We start from the raw sequence: 17,970 nt of genomic DNA, 5'->3' as shown, positions 1-17,970 counted from the left end.
CCAGGCAGGTTGCCGTTCCTCTGGGGTGCAGCTGCTGCTTTGTGTTAATCAGGTGCAGTCACATGGCTCCCAAGATCAAATGTGCAAACATCACAATCATCCCACCTCCTTCTTAATGGGATCGCATGTTTAGCTAATCCCAGGAGTCTGAACCACACAACCCTAATATCTGCTCCTTGCCACATGGGGAGCGGGAGAGGGTGTTCAGAAGCATCACCGTCCCCTACTGGAGAAACAGAGCATAGCCACGATGGCTACTAGCCATATTTAGGGCTATCCTCCATGAATTTGCCTAAGACTCTTTTAAAGCCACTTAGGTTGTCGACAATCCCTGCCATGAGTTTGAGTGTTGAGAGAGGAATAAAAACTTTTCTCTCTCCACCTTCTCCATGCATTATTTTATATACTTCTATTGTGTCACCTCTTATCTAAACTAACAAGTTACAATTACCCACACACACATAAAGGAGGAAAAGCATGTAAAAGTTGGAGGAACAGAGCATTTTTCTCCAAGGACGGCCACCATCAAGGTCAGTATGTTGAAATGTTCTCGAACTGGTTTCTGAATGCAGCCATCGCTAATGTCTGATTTGTGTGTCTTTTTATTATTTTGTCTATAGAGTGCAGGAGGGCTTTGGTGGTTGGTAATGGAATATAGGGCATTTTGGAGGAGCTGGCAAATAAACTCGACGTTATGGATCACGTTACTAGGCAGAATTCTGGAGAAGTGAAAATTGCTGCTCAATCCCTGCATGTTTCTCCCCCAGGGACAAAACTGGTGCTTCTGCACATCCTCAAAAAGGACAACTTGACCAGCCTCACTGAATTTCTCTCCCATCCCCCACAGCTCCAGAGGGGAGCTGCCAGGTTTATCTTACAACGCAGCAATGAATCTTGCAGCTCTGTGCGTGCGACACAATATGTCTCCTCTCAAGGAAAGGCCTGGGGAAGCATTGGTAGCACTGTCCCCTCCCCACTCCTCCTTCAGGCAGGATGAAAGGAGGACTTGTGGGCAAGCTACTTCCCCAGGGGGTCCGCTTAAGCATCTCCTCCACTGGGCCGCCCAAATGACTTACCGTAAGTTATATGGGCAACACAGACATGTACAAATTCAGAGTTCCCATCCCACCTTTCCTGAGTCCCCAAACACTTCATACCAGTCAGGAGGCAGGAAAGATGACTCTGGGGAGAGGGAGGGAGAGAGGAGAGGAAACCATTCTGTCCTGCCTGAACCCTGGGAAGAAGCGGAAGTACGTAAAAGCAGGAGCCAGCAAAAGAACAGGTGGCTGTCCTGCAGAGGGGGGGGGGCAGGCTGTGCCTCTTTGCCATCCCTATACAAGGCACAGAATGTGGAACACAGCCAAGGAGGGGGAGGAAAGGGGCAGTCGGGAACGTTCCCAGGGCTTTGTGCCCCACCAAGCTCTGGTGCACTGGAGCACCAGAACTGCCACATGTCAAATCCCCCCCCCCAAACAATCTGCTCTGTAAATCTCTCTGCTCCTCTCCCTCCTCGGCAGCATCGCTGGGCCTTTGTGCTGGGATCTCAGAGATAAATCACCCACGGCTGAGCTGCTCCCCATCTGGACTTCTGATCCCGATGGCTGCCTGGGAAAGGCACATATGGACCCTTCTCATTATAATGTCTAGAGCAGTTCAACTATGCAGCAATTAATCACGGCCTCCACCTTGCTTACAACAACCGTGTAAGGTAGACCACTGACGTTCCTTTTTAAGGATAAACTGTGGCTGAAAACAGTGGCTTGCATGACCTGCTATTCATCTTCTGGTCCTAACAGGCTCAGTGCCTAACTTCAAGTCTGACCAATGTTATAGGGCTGAGTGGACCCCCAGCACAGGACCACATAGCCCTGAAGAGCCTTCAGTCAGGATGGCACAGAAAAAGCGACTAAGTTACCAGGAAACCTGATGTTTGGCGCAAGTCAGCCAGGAGATGCAAACATCCAAACCAGGGAATCGATCCCAGCCATCCAGGGTGCAGGTGGGCTGCAAGCATCATTTCCTCCAGTCCCCGCACCCCGTGGCAGCCCCCTGCCCTGCCCATTTTTGGCTGACCTTCTGGACCTTGCTCCCTCAATTCTCAGAGACCCCTCAACAGAAGCCACACTCTGAGCGCAATCTGCTCCTCTTAGCCAGCGCGCCGCCCACTGGCCGGTGACATAACTACCCAAGCATGGGGGGGGGGCATGAGAGAGGGTGGCGGTTGGACTCGTCCAGGGAAGGCCTGAGGGCCACGCGGCCCAGGCAAACCCCCTGGTCGCTTCCAAGACCATGTGATGCCCCCCCCCCCTCCCGGCGGGTGCCACGTCTCCTGTGGGCAGCGGAGGCGGCAAAGAGCGCAAGGGCCGCCAGGCCTGGAGCAGGATCAGAAGCCGTCCCTCGGGGAAGGGGCAGAGGGGAGGCGCGCAAGGCAAGCCGAGCCGACTCGGAACCGGATTGCGGGCCCCAGCCTGCCTCGCTTCCCTGGGCCCGCCCCGCTTCTCTACGCCGGCAGCGACAGCGCGTTACGCCGGGGGAGGGGACCGGCATCTGCGCCCGGCCAGGTCCAGCCGCCGGCGCCACTTTGGGGACTCCTAAAAATAGCGCCTGCGGCTGGAGCGCCTGTTGCAAGCCCGCCGAGGCCGGGGCGCCCGCCGCCTTTTCTCCCTCGCAAGGCGCCGCGGCGACGAGGACGCGCCCCCGCCCCCGGCGCACTCACCTGCCCCCGTCGTGCCGCCGCCGCCTGCTCAGTGCGGCGCGCCCGATCCCGATCTGGCCGCGCCTTTCGCTGTGCCAAGCCCGGCCCCAGCTGGCGGGGTCTATTCAGGGGGCGGCTCCTCCCCTGCTTCCGTCGCGCAGCCGGGCAGGGGAGACCGGGGAGGGGGCGCCGCTGAGGCGGACCTGGGGGGGGGTCTCGGCAGGAAGAGGGGGCGCAGCGATGGGACCCCTGGAGGCGGGGTGTGGGTTGCCGCGAAGGCCCTTGCTCTGCAGGGCCGGGGTCGCCACCGGCGCTTCCCCCGGAGCAGCGCCTGGACGGCAGAAGGGCTGCGCCCTCGTCTGGCCACGAGGCGGCTGGCCGGGCTTTACTTCGCGCAGGTCGGTAGGGACAGAGACTGCCCGTCGAGGCTGGGACTCGGGGGCCGCCCCCACCCGGAGGTCTCGCTAGTAGCAGCAGCCCTTTCGCTCGACTCAGCTCCGGCTGTGGGTGGGGGGTGTGGCAGCCATGATACTGGCTTGCCTTGCAGGGCTGTTGGGAAAAGTGCCCGAGAGAAAACCGGAGCCATGACCAGTTGAGAGCTGCGGAAAGGCGCCGCTCTCACCCGCTTTTATTCCGCCAATAAATTCTGTCCTGGTGGGTCCTTAAACTGTTTCAACATCCCTTTGAAAGAAGCGGGCTCTAGGCGAAAAAACAAGGCCAGACACCTCCCCCCCCAAAAAAACCCCCAATTTTTCTCTCCCCATTTAGGCTCTACACAATTTTGGACTCTTCTTTGCAGGCGGCTGCCAAATACAAGAGCATTATTTTGAATGTCCTCTTTTCTTTGGGGGGGGGGGGGAGAAATCACCCCCTGCAGCGTGGACCTTGCCCACCCGCATCTGCACCTCTGAATGACACCATGCAGGAGCCAGGCTGCTTAAATTGTTGCATTTTCACTGTGACTTCCTCCAGATTCAGCTGATCAAGGAGTGTGATTTAATGAATGCCCCCCCCAAAAAAAAATCAGTTTAGTTGCCTCAAGGGAGATAGTAGTGTGCCTAAACAGCTAGCTCACAAGCTCCCCGAGAGACAGTGTGGGTGCAGTAGACATCAGACACCTATGTGAGAGGCTTGCTCTAATCGTGCACCTTAAGCTCCCTTTCAGGGCCATTGTGAAGTGAAAATGAGAGTGAGATGCACTGAGCCCTGAAAGAGGGGCAGGAGAAAAGGTTGACAGACACAGAAAGCAAAGCAGCCACCTCTTCCCTTCACTGGAAAGGTCAAACCCTCACAAGGTGACCACTCTGGGGCATGAACGGAGTGGGGCAGCAGGCTCCCCCATGGATGCTCACCTGGTGCCTGCCCCAATGCCAGACCTCTTTTCACTTGCCCTGGCTTTTATACTGCTTGGTCCGTTGAAAACTCAGCTGGCTGCTTGAAACTGCTTTTTGGTATGGCCATGTTTTAAAGCTTGGTTTACATAGGTGTGCTTTTTAAGTTTTTTCAGCGGGTGGCGCTATGGGTTAAACCACAGAGCCTAGGACTTGCCGATCAGAAGGTTGGCGGTTTGAATCCTCATGACAGAGTGAGCTCCTGTTGCTCAGTCCCTGCTCCTGCCAACCTAGCAGATTGAAAGCACGTCAAAGTGCAAGTAGATAAATAGGTACCGCTCTGGCGGGAAGGTAAACGGCGTTTCTGTGTGCTGCTCTGGTTTGCCAGAAGCGGCTTAGTCATGCATGACCCGGAAGCTGTATGCTGGCTCCCTCGGCCAGTAAAGCGAGATGAGCACCGCAACCCCAGAGTCGGTCATGACTGGACCTAATGGTCAGGAGTCCGGTCCCTTTACCTTTTTAAGCCTCTCTGGAAACCTGAAGATGGTGCCTGATGTCGGTGGTGGCATAAATAAAAAAGAAACTGGGAGAAAAAGAAGGTACCTCAAAAGAAGAACTGGAGAAGCCCTGTGCCTTGGATGGCCTGGACAAGCCAACAGAAACTGAAGCCAAATCACCCCTGAAAAGCAAGAGTCCGCAGGCTAGTAGTAGTACAAGCCATCAGTTGTCTCTCCGGGAGGAAATTCTGGGCACAAGGTCTCCCCCCTGCTACATGGACTGGGCCCAGCCTTTCCTCAAAATGGAGTACGGACCTCATTGGCGGAGGCTGCTGTCGGTTGGACAAAGGGTTGGACAAAGGTTGGACAAAGGGACAGGAGAGATCCAAAGGCCAGGTTGTACCCCAGCTATGACTAAAAAGGGCCAGAGTGAAACCCCAAGCCCCCTGCCTTCAAAACTCGGGGTGCATCGCCCCCTGGGAGTTTCTGCCCCCTGCCAGGATCCCATTTTTGGTCAGGGTGCACCTCAACCTCCTGAGCTGCGATTTGGGATGAGATTTCAAGGGACATGGCAATGATATGCTTTGAACTAGGGCAGCCTTGGTGGGATTTACTAGCATGGAAAATATAGGACAACTGCAGGGTCCTTTGAAGGGTGATGGGCTGCTCTGGCTTCTCGCTGCTGCTGTTTCCGTCCCTCCCACATGTGAGATCACAGTTTAGCAGCACAATGGGGGGGGGAGAGGGGGGAGGCATCTGTAAGAGCACATCTGTGTCTGCAGTCTGCTCGCTCTCTCCAGCCAGGCACAACAGGCTTCGGCCCACGCCTTGCGAAAGCATTTGTGTGTGTGTGTGTGGCTGGGATTGACTCAGTCATGGAGAGGAGTAGCTCAGCTATTTTCCTCTCTCTGCCCAGGGGAGTCCTCGGGGCTATTAATTTTTAAAATATTTTTAATGGGATTCTTTTTCCAGGGTCTGGGCGGGGGGTGGGAAAGAGAGTGATTCAGGCAGGAAACATGGAGTCTCTTGGAAAATCTGACACTGTGATCTTTGTATGAAAGGGCTGGCTGCTGCTGCACCCGGTGGTGTGTAGAGGAGCTCCCTAGAAAATGTGTGTTTAGGGCAGAGGAGGCGGGGGAAGTCCTTAAGGAGGTCACTAGTTCCAGATCCCCATTCTTTGCTCTGCAGAGAGCAACAATTCACTTAACGGTTTCTTCAGTCCACACCAAAGCACACACACCGAGCTCATCCAGAAGAGAAAATGACAACAGCGGGAGGAGGAAATAAGGGACTGAATATTGGAGAAAGGGAATGGCAGTGATATATCTAGGGGCCGGAACCAGCACATGCTTAATGCCCAGATGTGGGTGCAAAATGGGAGCCTGTGTGTTAGCACCTTTCTGATGTAGGCATGTGGTTTTGCAGCCCCCTTTCACGCAGGTGAGACCTCCTGGGGAGGCACCAAAGCTCTCCACTGTGGTCCAGTGGCGTAGCGTGGGGGGTGCAGGGGGGCCCGGCCGCACCGGGCACAACATCTGGGGGTTAGGGTTAGGGGGCGCAAATCCACGGGTTAGGGGGTGCAAATTACTTGCCTTGCCCCGGGTGCTGACAACCCACGCTACGCCACTGCTGTGGTCCAAGGCCAATGCAAAGAGTGTGTTGGTTTGGTGTTTTTATTATTATTATTATTAAATAGCAAAGCCCCCAAGAGCAGGAAACTGTGCAATGCTATAATGCATCCTGAACATCAGTTCAAAAACCAAATTGGGGCCATTGCATTACTAGGCACAAAGAGTGCATACTGTTTTGTGGTATTTTGGTGGGCCTAAACATTATTTTTTATTTTTCTTATGGACCAATACGACTATGCTTTACTTTTTATGTGACCTGAACATGTCACTCGATGTGTCAAATAAATACTTTAAATCTCAAATTAATCAGCCACATGAACTTGCATCACGATCATCAATAGCTGAAGAAAGCTGTTGCACTCCTGTCCTGCTTTTAGGCTTCCCACAAACATTTACTTGGTCACTGGGAGGAAGAAGGTGCTTAACTGGCTGTTCTAACCCAACAGGGCTGTTCTTAAAGAGGGAAATGAATCTCCAAGGGCCACAGCTGAACACCTGATTTGCATGCAGAATGTCCCAGGTTCAATCCCCAGTGACATTTCCACATAGGACTGGGAGAGACTCCATCTAATTCCTGGAGAGCCTCTTCTTGCCAGGCAGTGTTAAAAAGCCTGAATTAGATTGACTTAAATGGGCAGACTTCTCCATGGAACTGCTGTGGGTGACTAGTACTGGTGACAGACATGCTGTCAATTTCCTGACAAGTGTTCTGGGAGATGGAGAATGAAGTCAGGGAGGAAGTGGTGTACTAATGGGCAAATTGAACGAATTTCCCTCAAGTAAGACTGGGCTCATGTATGCTCTGCTCATGACAAAAAGGTCTATAGATACAGTACCCTAAATGATTGAGCTGGTCAAGGAACCAACCAGAGAGGAGGTGACCTGGACATAATCCTTAGTTGCACCAAGGAGGACTTGGAGAAAGATGTAAATGGGCAGTTTCCAAGAAAGTACAGTCACATTTGACTTCAAAAGAGGAAACTTCTGAAGAATGAGGCGATGGGTTAAAAAGGAAGTTTGCAAGGGAAAGTCAAAAGTCTCATTAACCTTTGTCAGTAATTTGATCAAAGTCCCTCACCAAATATTCCCAAATAAGCATAGCAGTTGTGGAATAAGATCCTCTTATGGATCAGAAACTGGTTAAGAAACAGGAAGCAAAAGAAAAAGAATAAAATTGCAGTTTTCCTGATAGAGGGGAGCAAGAAATGGGGTGCCCCAAAAATCTGTATTGGGACCTGTGTTTTTGAACTTGTTTATCAATCACCTGGATTTAGGAGTGAGCAGTCAGATAGCCAGTTTGCTGATAACAGCAAATCGTTAAGTATTTTTTATCTACCACTTTCCAACATGTGTGACTTCAAAGAAGTTTCCATATGGCAAGTCATATAGTAAAATAAAATAGGCTGGCAAGAACAAAAAGGGATTGCAAGGAGCTCCATGAGGATCTTTCCAAATTGGATGACTGGGCGTTGAAATAGCAAATCCACTTCCATGTAGGCAAGTCTAAAGGGATGCACTATGGGGCAAAAAGTCCTCAGTTTTCTTACACACTAATGGGATCTGAACTGCTAGTGGCTGCCTAGAAAAGCAGCCTTGCAGTCACAGTAGACAGTGCAATGAAAACATCAACCCAGTGTGTGGCACCTGTGAAAAAAGTGCACAACTGGTGCCTCTCTCTGAACCTGGTATCTGAGTCGGACTTTCTGCTAGCTCTTGCACTGTACCCACCCAGCCAGGAATTCTGTGCAAGTTCACTACAGATAACTGGTGAAAGCGTCACTAAAGATCAAGCATCAGGGAATTCGGAAATCCACCTTCCCATTCCCTAATCCACCTTCCCATTCCCTGTCCCCCAGCTGCATAGCTGCTGTAGGTTGTAGATTGCAGACAGCCCAGTCCTACTGCAAAATTGTCTCCCAACCAGCTGCCTCCCTCCTGCCATACTGGTCAGTATCTGCACCATTGATCGGGACATGTCATGCCCTTCTACTCTGGGTGTAATTGCCCAGGTGCACTCCATCCTACTTTGCCAGGTGGGACCAGCACCTGGACATTCGGGACCACACATCTAGAAGATCTCCCAAGAATCCAGGATGCAGCCTCAGTCCTACCCTTCCTTTGGCAGTAGAAAGAGTAACATCTAATAGCAGCATCTCAAGCATCTGCAAAACTGTCAAGGGAAGGAAACACTGGCGAGTGGACACATTCAGCAAACCACCTTCCACCCACCAGTGATGTTTGGGAGTGGATCCCAAGGGGGCCAGTTTGTTGAGCAAAGGCAAGGGTCTGGTCTGGAAGACCCCAGCTGGTCCTCTCCAGAGTCAGTTATCTACCTATCAAGGTAGCTGCAGAACCACACAGGCTTTCCCAGTCTGCCTGGAGCCACCAAGTGAGTGTCGCAGAACTGCCAGTTTCACGGCCTCCCTGCAAATGCCAGCTTGGCATCTGCCAAGGAACAGCCCCCTCCTCCCCTGCCGTGTCCCTGGCAGCCCCAGGGACAAGGACAGGCAGACGAGCAACAGCTTCTCTCTTTTCCCCCCCTTCTCTATGTGTGCAGAGAAAAAGTGTAGCAAAGTGCTATCCAGCAGCGGGCCCAAACTTGGGAGGCTAAAGACATTCTTTCCCTCTCCGAGCTTGGACTTGTCACTGTTCCTATTTTGTTGAATTTCCCTTTGTTTGTGCCAGCAAGAGCCTGCCTGCCTGCCAAGGACAAAAAGCCACAGAGAAGAGAGCTTTGCTGCAGTGCCAGCATCTTGGTGCGGCCCCATCAGTGAGCCTTCCTCAGCAACAGCAGCGCACACTTTTTGGGGGTCCCAGTGGATGCTCCAGACCCCCCCAGGAAGGGGGTTCCCCAAGTCCCCCTTGGGGCACTGCCTGGCCTGGAGCCCACCAGCCGCCCACTTTCCTCAAGTGTCCTTCTGCACAGACAGTCTCGGCCATTGTTTGGGCCGCCCACGTGCCAGCGCTGCAGCTGTCAGGAAGGACCTTTGATATCTGACAGCAGTCTAATCCTTGCTAAGGAGGGGCCTCGTCTGACAGCAGCCCCTCCCCACAGCTTCCTCAGGCCAGGCCAAAGGCAGAACTCAGCAAATCATCAGGCAGAGCGGAGCCAAAATTCGTTTGCAGATTATGAAAAACCACACCGGCAGCAGATTCACCGCTGTCCTCCCTAGTTGTAGGCCCCAAGCGACTCAGCCTTGCCTCAGAAACAAGTACCAGACACAGGCAAACTGAAAGAGTGCATGACCAGCAGCCACCTATGGCATAGCTGTCAACTTTTCCCATTTTTTAAGGGAAATTCCCTTATTCCGAATAGGATTCCTCACAAGAAAAGGGAAAAGTTGACAGCTATGACTATGCTGGAGTCAGGCCTGGCTGTCCACAGGCCAGGGACCTACCTAGGCCGCCGCAGGTGTTGCATGGCCAAGCTAAACTCTAATAAGGTAAAAGCAAAATGAGCTCCGCAGCCCCCACCAGAAATCAGGATGCTACCCCCACCCTTCTTCTCCCTTCCCCCAAGGTTGATCCTCGAAATAATGTGGGCATATATTTTATCTTCTGTAAACCACTTGAGAATTATTGTTTTGATTTTTTTTTACATTCGAGCAGTGTATAAACCTTAAGAAAATGAACAAAATGTTTGGTATCTTGGATCCTCCAATAACCCTTTGGAACTGCAGGACATCCTATGGGTCTGCAGGTCCCTGCCCCACAACTCCAGGCACCTCCTGCATCCAAGGAGCCGCTGCCTCTGCTCATCAGCTGCCATGACCCCTACCTGGGAGGGGGGGAGAACAAAACCACATCCCACTGCAGCCCTCCCAAGGGAGTTTCAGGAGTCCCACCCACTTCATTTTGGGACAAGGCAACAACATTTGTTGCTTTCCCAGGCCTTTGGAAATGTAATCAGCTTCCTTGCCAACAAAGCTACTCTGTATATGTGGTTGACAGAGGTTGTTAGAGTCATTTTTTTTTATTGTCGGGCTACAGTGTTAAGTAGCTGTTTGCTCCCACCCGTGGAAAGGGAGGGATATATTAGTAACAAGGAAAACCACCAACCCATCAGCCTCCTTACCTTGAGAAAGGCGTGTGGGGCGTGTGACTGCCAAGCCATCTATGGCACACGGGTTGCCACAGGGGTGCAGAGTGAGAGTCCCGTGCGTGTTCTCGATGAAGCAGTGCTTGGGTGCCACACCAGCCCCCTGCAGCACAATGTCTCCGGCGGCTGAGCCCAGCATGGTTTTGCCTGCAAGGAGACACAGGCAGATGCTCAACAGGGCAGGATGTGGGGCAACCACTGCCCCCCAAGCAGCTCTTCTGCCTGGCTAGTTCCCAGCAGGAGAAGCAGGTGCCCCCTCTCACCTAGGGAGCTTGACAGCCAGGGGCCTGAGAGTAGCCAAGGCTGCCCAAAAGAGATTCCTAAACTGGATGTGCCAGCACATCGAGGTTGGAGAGATTCTGCTGGGCCACCTTTCCTGGCTGATGCTCTGATATTGTCCTCCGCATAGGAAGGGGCTTCCCAACCAGCCCTGCAGGTGCTTACCTTCTTCCAGAGGCAGGAGAGTGATGGCAGTGCTGAGACGCCCGCTGCCCAGGCTCACCAGATGTGGCTTTTCAGTCTGCACTTTCAGGCCTTTGCCTGTCTCGGTCAGGTCTAGAAGACTGTTCTGCAGGGTGGAGAATAGTTTTAACTGGCTGCAGCTCCTCTGGAGCCTCCATCTTCACCCACCACCGTGGGATGTGGGTCTAAGTGAATAGGGTGGATGGCCAAGGCATGGGGCTGGCTGAGATTCAGGAGAAGATGGGAGAGGAAGGAAGAGAACTGCCCCAGTTGCAGGCAGTATCCAGGGTCTGTAGCTCACTCTAATAGGATCACAGAGCAAGCCAATTAACCCTAAGGGATTTAGGGCCAATCCTCCTAATTGGACAATAAGAGGAGCAGGGAGCAGCCCTGCTCTGTTGAAGCCCTGAAGGCTGATGAGCCAAGGAGAGGAGGAGGCCATTGGTACTGCAGTGGGGGAGCATCTCCTGGTCATTTGGGACTGATGCACACAAAGGTTTCAGCCCCTGTGCCTGCTTCAGGGTGGTACCCGTTGTGGGGAGAGATCCTAATAAAACCAACAATAGCACAGCACTTAGTTGCAACACAGAACTAGGGAAAATCTTCAACCATTGCCAAAAGATAACAAAGTTGACTCCAGGCCAACTCCATAAATAATGGGCCAGCACCGAAAAGGCCCTGTATTGCCCTCCCTATGCTCACTGACTGGCCTGAAGGTGAGAACCCCGCTTTGTTTACAAGTATTTCCATTCACAATATTCCAAGTTGTTGTTTTTTCCATTCACAACATCAGCTCACCTGAAGACGTGCCTGCACTCGACCAGCTGGGCTGGCCACATTGCGGTTACAGGTCTCCATGGCAACAGTTCCCCTAAAGGAAAAGGGAAGGTCAAAAATCCTAGCCCAGAAGATGACCCAAAGTTCCACCTAGGAGATCAATTCCCCCCCACAAGTGACCATCTTGTTTTGACTTCTGCATCAAAGCCACTTTGAATAGTGTAGGGGGGGGGGATTAAAATAAAATCTAGGTTTCTCAGACCCATATGTTGAATCTGGGATTAACCAAGAGTAATCCCTTGCCCCCCCCCATCAACCCCACCTTCACCACCCAACTGTGTCTGCACACATTCCCCCCCCCCCACTTGTTCCCTGATCTCTCACTCCATCTGAAATCTAGATTGTAAACAGACCTACCTGCCCCTCTGGCACGATTGCTAGAAAGACATGTTGCTTTCTCAAGTACATGGAAGAGTGTACATGAAAAGCAACAACATCACACTGGCAAGATGTTTAATGCCCCCACAGCTCCAGCGATTCTACTTCATTGTCCCTTTTCTGTTTTTTTTTCTCTCTCTCTCTCTCTCAGCTGCACCTCAGATCTCTGCACCCCCAGGCCCCTTCTCAGGAGGCCACCATGGCAACCACAGTGCGCCACCTACAGGCTGCGTCCCAACACTGCCCTACCTTGCAGGAGCCACCTGGGCCCCCTCAGAGAGGCAAAGCAGTCACTCACGGACCCCTGGCACAGGTCAGGAGCCCCCAACCCACAGCCTCTGCCCTGAACTCTCCCTCCCTCCCTTTCCCACCTCCCTGAAATGAACACAGGTCCTCCCAAGGGGATGCAAGAGTTCTTCATCAGCAGAAAAGGCAGCCACAAGTCCTGGCTTTTTGCCTTTCTTTCTCCTCAAGTCTGAGGGGGGGGGGAACCTCCTCAGGAACTGCCTTGGTGAGGGTGGGGGGGTGGTCTCCCTGTTCCCTTGCCTTCCCCTCTCTCCTCCAGAGCTGCTCCAGCAGGTCACAAGCCCTGACAAGCAGCCTCTGTTCTGGAGAAGGGAGGGAGGGTGGACACCCCACCTTGCCAGCAGCGACAAGGCGGCTTTCTTCTCCACGAAGAGGTCAGAGAATGAGGCGCTTGTGTGGCTGGGAGTGGCCAGGCAGCAAATGCCAAAGGCTCGGAGCTCCAGAAAAAGTGGGCCTGGGACGGCTGCGAGCCTCCTCTTGGGCCTGGGGACCGAGTGAGTTGCGGGGGCTTCTAGCCAGACCACACACACAAAGCACACAGAGAGAAAACAGAGAGGAAGAAAAAAGGTTCTCTGAGGGAAGGGGAAGGAAGGGAGATAGGGGAAACTTGCCTGTGAGCCCCAGCTGTGATGTGGCCCCTTCCAGGAGAAGCTGACAGACCTCCTTGTGGGCCACTCCCTTCCCAGGCAAGGCTGCTTTTGGCCTGTCCTCCCCACCCCCCCCAGGAAAGAGCCTGGGAAAGTTGGGGGCGGCAGCCCTGGTCTTGAGCTGGGCCAAGGCCTGGCCGCCCACAGCGACTGAATTGCCAAAAAAGATGACACAAGAGCAGGGTGACCAGCTCCACCCCCCCCACACACATTGAGCTGGACCAGAGTGAGAACTGTTCTGCCCATCTGCACCCCTCCAGTCCTCATGCAGGAGAGTCAGCCACAAGGAGAAGGAGGGAGAGCCAGTGGTGGGGCACAGATGGCACTGGCAAGGCTTGCCCAAGCTAAAGAGGGCTTGTCAAAGAGCCACGCAGCAGCAGAGCCTTCCCCGCGGTGCCAAGAGGCACGGGTGCATCCTCCACAGTCAGGGCCTATAGGCAAAGAGGGTCCCCAAAGGCCTCCAGGCCCCCCTCAAGCAAGGGAGACTCACCTCAAAAGTCTTCCAAGACAACCATCCTGACTCCTGGAGGGGCACCCGAAAGCTCTGCCGTTCCCACAGCTGGCAAGAGGCTCTGGAGGCCAGTTCCCTTTGCAATCCTGAGTCACCGGGAGGAAACAGCCTTTCCTGTCCCATCCACAGGCGAAGAGGGGAGGCCCAGCCCAGGCCACAGGTTGCCAAGGCAACAGCGGACAATAACAGGGGCAACAGCCACTTCCCCTTGGAAAACAAACCAAGAGCTAGATCTATCCACCAGGCACACTGGCTCAGGAGTCCCCCTCCCCAGTTCCCCAAGGGGCAGAGGGCTCCTTTCAGCTCCTGTGTCCCCAAATAAGTCAGGCAGTATCCTGGCAGCTGCAGCCCCCAAAAGCAACCGTGGAAGCCCACCAATGCCCACTGCCACATGGGATGCTCACAGCCATGTGCTTCTCCAACATTAGCATTAGCAGATGGATATTTCAGATCCTGGCTACCCAACTCAAGCTGGGGAGAGAAACCAATAAACTGGGTGAATTCAAATTCAAAATTGCCACCAGATAAGCATCCAAGTACCAAGAGAGAGGTGTCCCTGGATGGCTCTCTGTGGCTGCCAGAAAATGTCACGCACACACGACGCCTTCCTCATTCCCAGGACTGGCAAATCCTGATTAAATGAAGGGGGGAATTGCCCTCCGCTCATTAAACCCTTTCATGGGGCAGAACCAAGAGCAACAGGCTCCCTGGTTCATTTGTGAAGAAAGTCTCAGAACATTCTGGGCACCGCCCTGAGCACAAAACAGAACTGGCCCCAAGGAGGTTAGCCACAACTAGGCAAGGCAACCAGGCAATTTGTCCTTTGCCTCCAAAGGGATCAGCCTTTCAATGGTGGACCAGATGCCTCTGTTGCTGTAGAGAGAGAACTGCTCTTAAAGATGCACTAAAAGTTTTTGCTGTTCCAAGGTCTCCAAAGAGAAACTCCCTGAGGATAGGGATACTATCCTTGGTGGGTCGTAAGGGCTAAGAATTACTTTTAAAAGAGGACTCCGTATTCTTGTTCTTTTTGTGTGTGCTTTTTGTAGCCGCCGCTTTATTATATTATGAAAAACTTTAATAGAAATCTCATTACAAAGAGGAACTCTCTAAGAGTCCTGCAATTAAGAGACAGCATCCCTCCACTCATCCTCCACCAATGCCTCCTGTCACTATGACAGGCAGGAGTTCCACAGGTTCAGCCAGAACATCATAGCAAAGCCATTCTCCTGTACTGGGAGAGCATTCCCAGGGATTCTCTGCTAGGGGTGTGGGGAGGTTATGGCTGATCAGTCCTGCTGCTGCCCACTCTGGGTGCCTTGGCTTTTGGGGTGGCTTCACCCCAGTGCCTTTGGAAGACCCTCCACCTTGTCCTAAATGAGTCCAGGTGCTATCCCTCGCCTTGCTCCCCACCTGGGCCTCCCACAAACCAGCAGCGCAGGCAAACAGAAAGAGGCTGTCACCGTTAAAGTCTCCAGCCGACTCCCTTGTCAGCTCAACAAAGGAAACGTGCACTTTTTAAAAAGCCAGAAAAGCATTGCGTTGTTTCAGGTGCGGAGAGCGACGCACACGGCTTAATCCTGTCCACGAGCCATAGTCGATGACCCAGATCTTTTGTCCCTAAGTCTCCACCGGAACTGTTGGAGGAGATCTGTACTCATAACGTCCCTTTAGGGCGCTCGGGATTCTGGCACCTCTTTTCTGCTCCCCAGCAGCGCGGGGAGGGGGCTGCATGCGGCTGCCAGTCTCCCCTCCTGCCAAGACGCCGCAGGTCCCCCTTCTCCTTCTCTCCCGTCCCGAAGACTCGCTCGCTGCGCGGATTAGGGAACAGAAATGCCAAAAATGTGTGGAATGCGCCACGTCCGTCCAGGCAGGGAGGCGGGCAGGAGAGCTTCCCCCCCCACACACACCGGTGCCCTCTTCAGGTGCCATCCAGGAAGGAGCTCCCTTGGAGATAGACAAGAGAGGAGTCGAGCCAATCGCCTATAAGGGAGGGGGCACCGCTGGCTACAGGGACATCTCGCCCCCACCCAACACTCGTATATACCTAGACACGAATACGAACAATAGCTGGGGGGAGAGGGGAAGATTGGGGGGGGGGTTCGAAGGGGCGAGGGAACCGCCCCAAGTCCAGGAAAGAGCCCCCCTCCCCATCCCAGTTCCATCCCCGGCAGGTGCGTCCCGTCCAAAGAAGGGAATTATCCTTCGCCGCCCCGTCCCGCTTACCTGGCTGGTGGCCCCGACGGGGCGCCCCCACCTGCGGAGCCCGCTCGCCCGCTCGCTCGCTATGCCTCCGAGCGGAGCGCTGGAACCCGCGTCTCCTACTCGCCCAGACCGGACTCCTCTTTCCTCGGCGAGGGGCCGTCCCTCCGCCTCAGCCCGAGGAGGAGGGCGAGCCGGAGGAGCCCCCGCCCCTTCTCCCCGGGCCTGGCCTTTGTTCGCCGCTCTTCCTGGGGCGCTCTGTGCCAGGCTGGGATGAGCCGCTGCCCGGCGCGTGACCTGCCAGGCAAGCCGAATGCCGCCCGCCCGGGGACTGGCAGTGCCCCCCGGCTTGTGCCCGAGGAGGAGGAGGAGCAGGCAGGGCTGGAAACCGGAGAGGCGCTGCTCGCTGGCTGCAACCCGAGCCGCCGCCGCCGCTGGAGGAGAGCCTGAACAAAGGGCTGGATCAAGAGAGGTGCCGGGGCGCAACTGGCTGGCTGGCTGCGCCTGACTTCGACGCCCCGTCTGGTCCCTTGGCAGCGGCACGTGCTCCGAGGGAGGGTGGCCTCCTCCTTCTCGGGAGTACGGAGGAGAAGGGAGATCTCCTGGTCGCAATGGAGAGAGACTGCAGCTTAGTGGCACCAGCTGCTTGATATGCAAAGGTGACAGATTCAGTCTGCACTTCCAGCGAGGGCTGGGAATGCCCCTGCGTCTGAAATCCTGGAGAGCTGCAGCCTGTCTGTGTGGACAGTACTGAGCTAGATGGAACTAACGGGCAAGGCAGCTCCCTCTCTCAGTCTTGCTGCCCTGGGTGCAACACCCAGTGGAGGTAGAGGACAAAGACTCCTTTGCCCTAGTAAGCAGCCGGTACCCAGAGGTATTTTCTTGCAGGTGGTGAGATTGCTGGAAAAGAGGATGCAGCAGGGAAGCTGAGTCCACGTGGACCTGCTCTTGTGGTCCTTCCTGAACCACCTGCAGTCTGACCTTCCACAGGTGAGGGAAGAAACAGGTAGTCCCCTCCTTTTGGTGTCTGGGCACTGGGAGGCAACACAACAGCTCTGCCAGGACTCTCCCAGCTGCCTGATTCAGAAAGAAAGGTATGGGGAAAAGAAGATGAGCAGGAAAGGAAGTTTGAGGACCAGAAAATGTCATGGGCTGGGGGCAGACAGGCCGGGCAGGGTCAGCTAAGACATCCTTCTGGGTCCCAGCTCCACCGCAGGTGAAGTTGTGGCCCACCCACCACCTTGTGTGGAGCTGGCAATCATTCAGCTTGGAGGAGGAGGGGGTGATGGAGATCATGAGTGCCGGCCAGATTCCCCCTTTTTCCCACAGTCCAAATATGCTGGCAGAGACCCTGCAACATCTGGAGTCCATCAACCCCCTCCCTGCTCTGTGTTGCACAACGGGCTGCACAGCTGTTCAAAAGAGTGACTTCCAGAGGCCCAGAGCACATCAGGCAGCAGCAGCCCCCACAGGACTTCCAGGAAAGGGACAAAGCTACAGCCACAGCCGGCAAAAGAAGACCCCCTCAACTGGGATATCTTCCTGAGTGTCAGGTAGAGTCAGTGTGGTGCAGTGGTCAGAGTGTCAGACTAGAGCCTGGGAGACCAGGGTTCAAATCCCCACTTAACCAAGAAGTTCACTGGCGGTGTCCTTGGGCCAGTGACTGCCTCTCAGGCTAACCTACCTCACAGGGTTGTTGTGGGGATTAAATGAGGAAGGGAAGAACCATACACGCCACCGTGGGCTCCTAGGAGAAAAATCTGGGATATAAATCTTCAGATGGAAGATGGAGCAAATTTGTTTTCTGCTGCTCCAGAGGGTAGAACCCAAACCAATGGATTCAAAGTACAGTGGTACCTCGCGTTAAGAACTTAATCCATTCTGGAGGTCCGTTCTTAACCTGAAACTGTTCTTAACTTGAGGTACCAGTTTAGCTAATGGGGCCTCCTGCTGCCGCCACATGATTTCTGTTCTCAAAGTTCTTAACGCGAGGTACTCATTCTCAAAGTTCTTAACGCGAGGTACTCATTCTGGGTTAGCGGAGTCTGTAACCTGAAGCGTCTGTAATCCGACGCACCCTGTACAAGAAGGGAGATTCTGACCAAATATTAGGAAGACCTCTCTGATGGTGAGCTCTTCAGCAGTGGCGAAGACTAGCTCAGAAGGTGGCGCTGGAGGTTTTCAGACAGGTTAGGTGGCTATCTGTCATGAATTATTTGGCTGTTATTTGTACATTGTAGGGCGACGAACTGGGCCCATCACCTCCTGGTAAATACAAGGGGGGAAGAAATGGAGGCAGTGAGAGATTTTACTTTCTTGGGCTCCATGATCACTGCAGATGGTGACAGCAGTCATGAAATTAAAAGACGCCTGCTCC

The 17,970-nt window shown here is 53.9% G+C and overlaps 1 protein-coding gene across 27 annotated transcripts in view; it reads right to left on the bottom strand.

Annotated features, from left to right (window-relative positions):
• PHLDB1 (pleckstrin homology like domain family B member 1) overlaps positions 1–15,882 on the bottom strand; it is a 42,359-nt gene extending 26,477 nt beyond the window's left edge. For 16 of the 27 annotated variants that reach the window (XM_083713392.1, XM_083713413.1, XM_083713414.1 and 13 more), the window contains exons 1-4: positions 15,618–15,882; positions 11,514–11,586; positions 10,698–10,821; positions 10,230–10,400 (exon numbers count right to left, since the gene is read on the bottom strand). In XM_083713392.1, the coding sequence (XP_083569518.1) occupies positions 10,230–10,400; positions 10,698–10,821; positions 11,514–11,573 (355 nt within the window). In that variant the 5' untranslated portion in view covers positions 11,574–11,586; positions 15,618–15,882. Of the gene's footprint in view, positions 1–2,716; positions 3,052–10,229; positions 10,401–10,697; positions 10,822–11,513; positions 11,587–13,373; positions 13,487–15,617 lie in introns of those variants that run through there. The other 11 variants (XM_083713394.1, XM_083713402.1, XM_083713412.1 and 8 more) reach the window with 4 other exon arrangements.
• Positions 15,883–17,970: the final 2,088 nt, after the last annotated feature.

This window comes from Podarcis gaigeae (assembly GCF_964106915.1).
Source record: "Podarcis gaigeae genome assembly, chromosome: 15".
Classification (NCBI taxonomy): domain Eukaryota; kingdom Metazoa; phylum Chordata; class Lepidosauria; order Squamata; family Lacertidae; genus Podarcis; species Podarcis gaigeae.
Note: the sequence above shows the minus strand (reverse complement) of the source record. Positions and strands in the feature narration are given on the sequence as shown.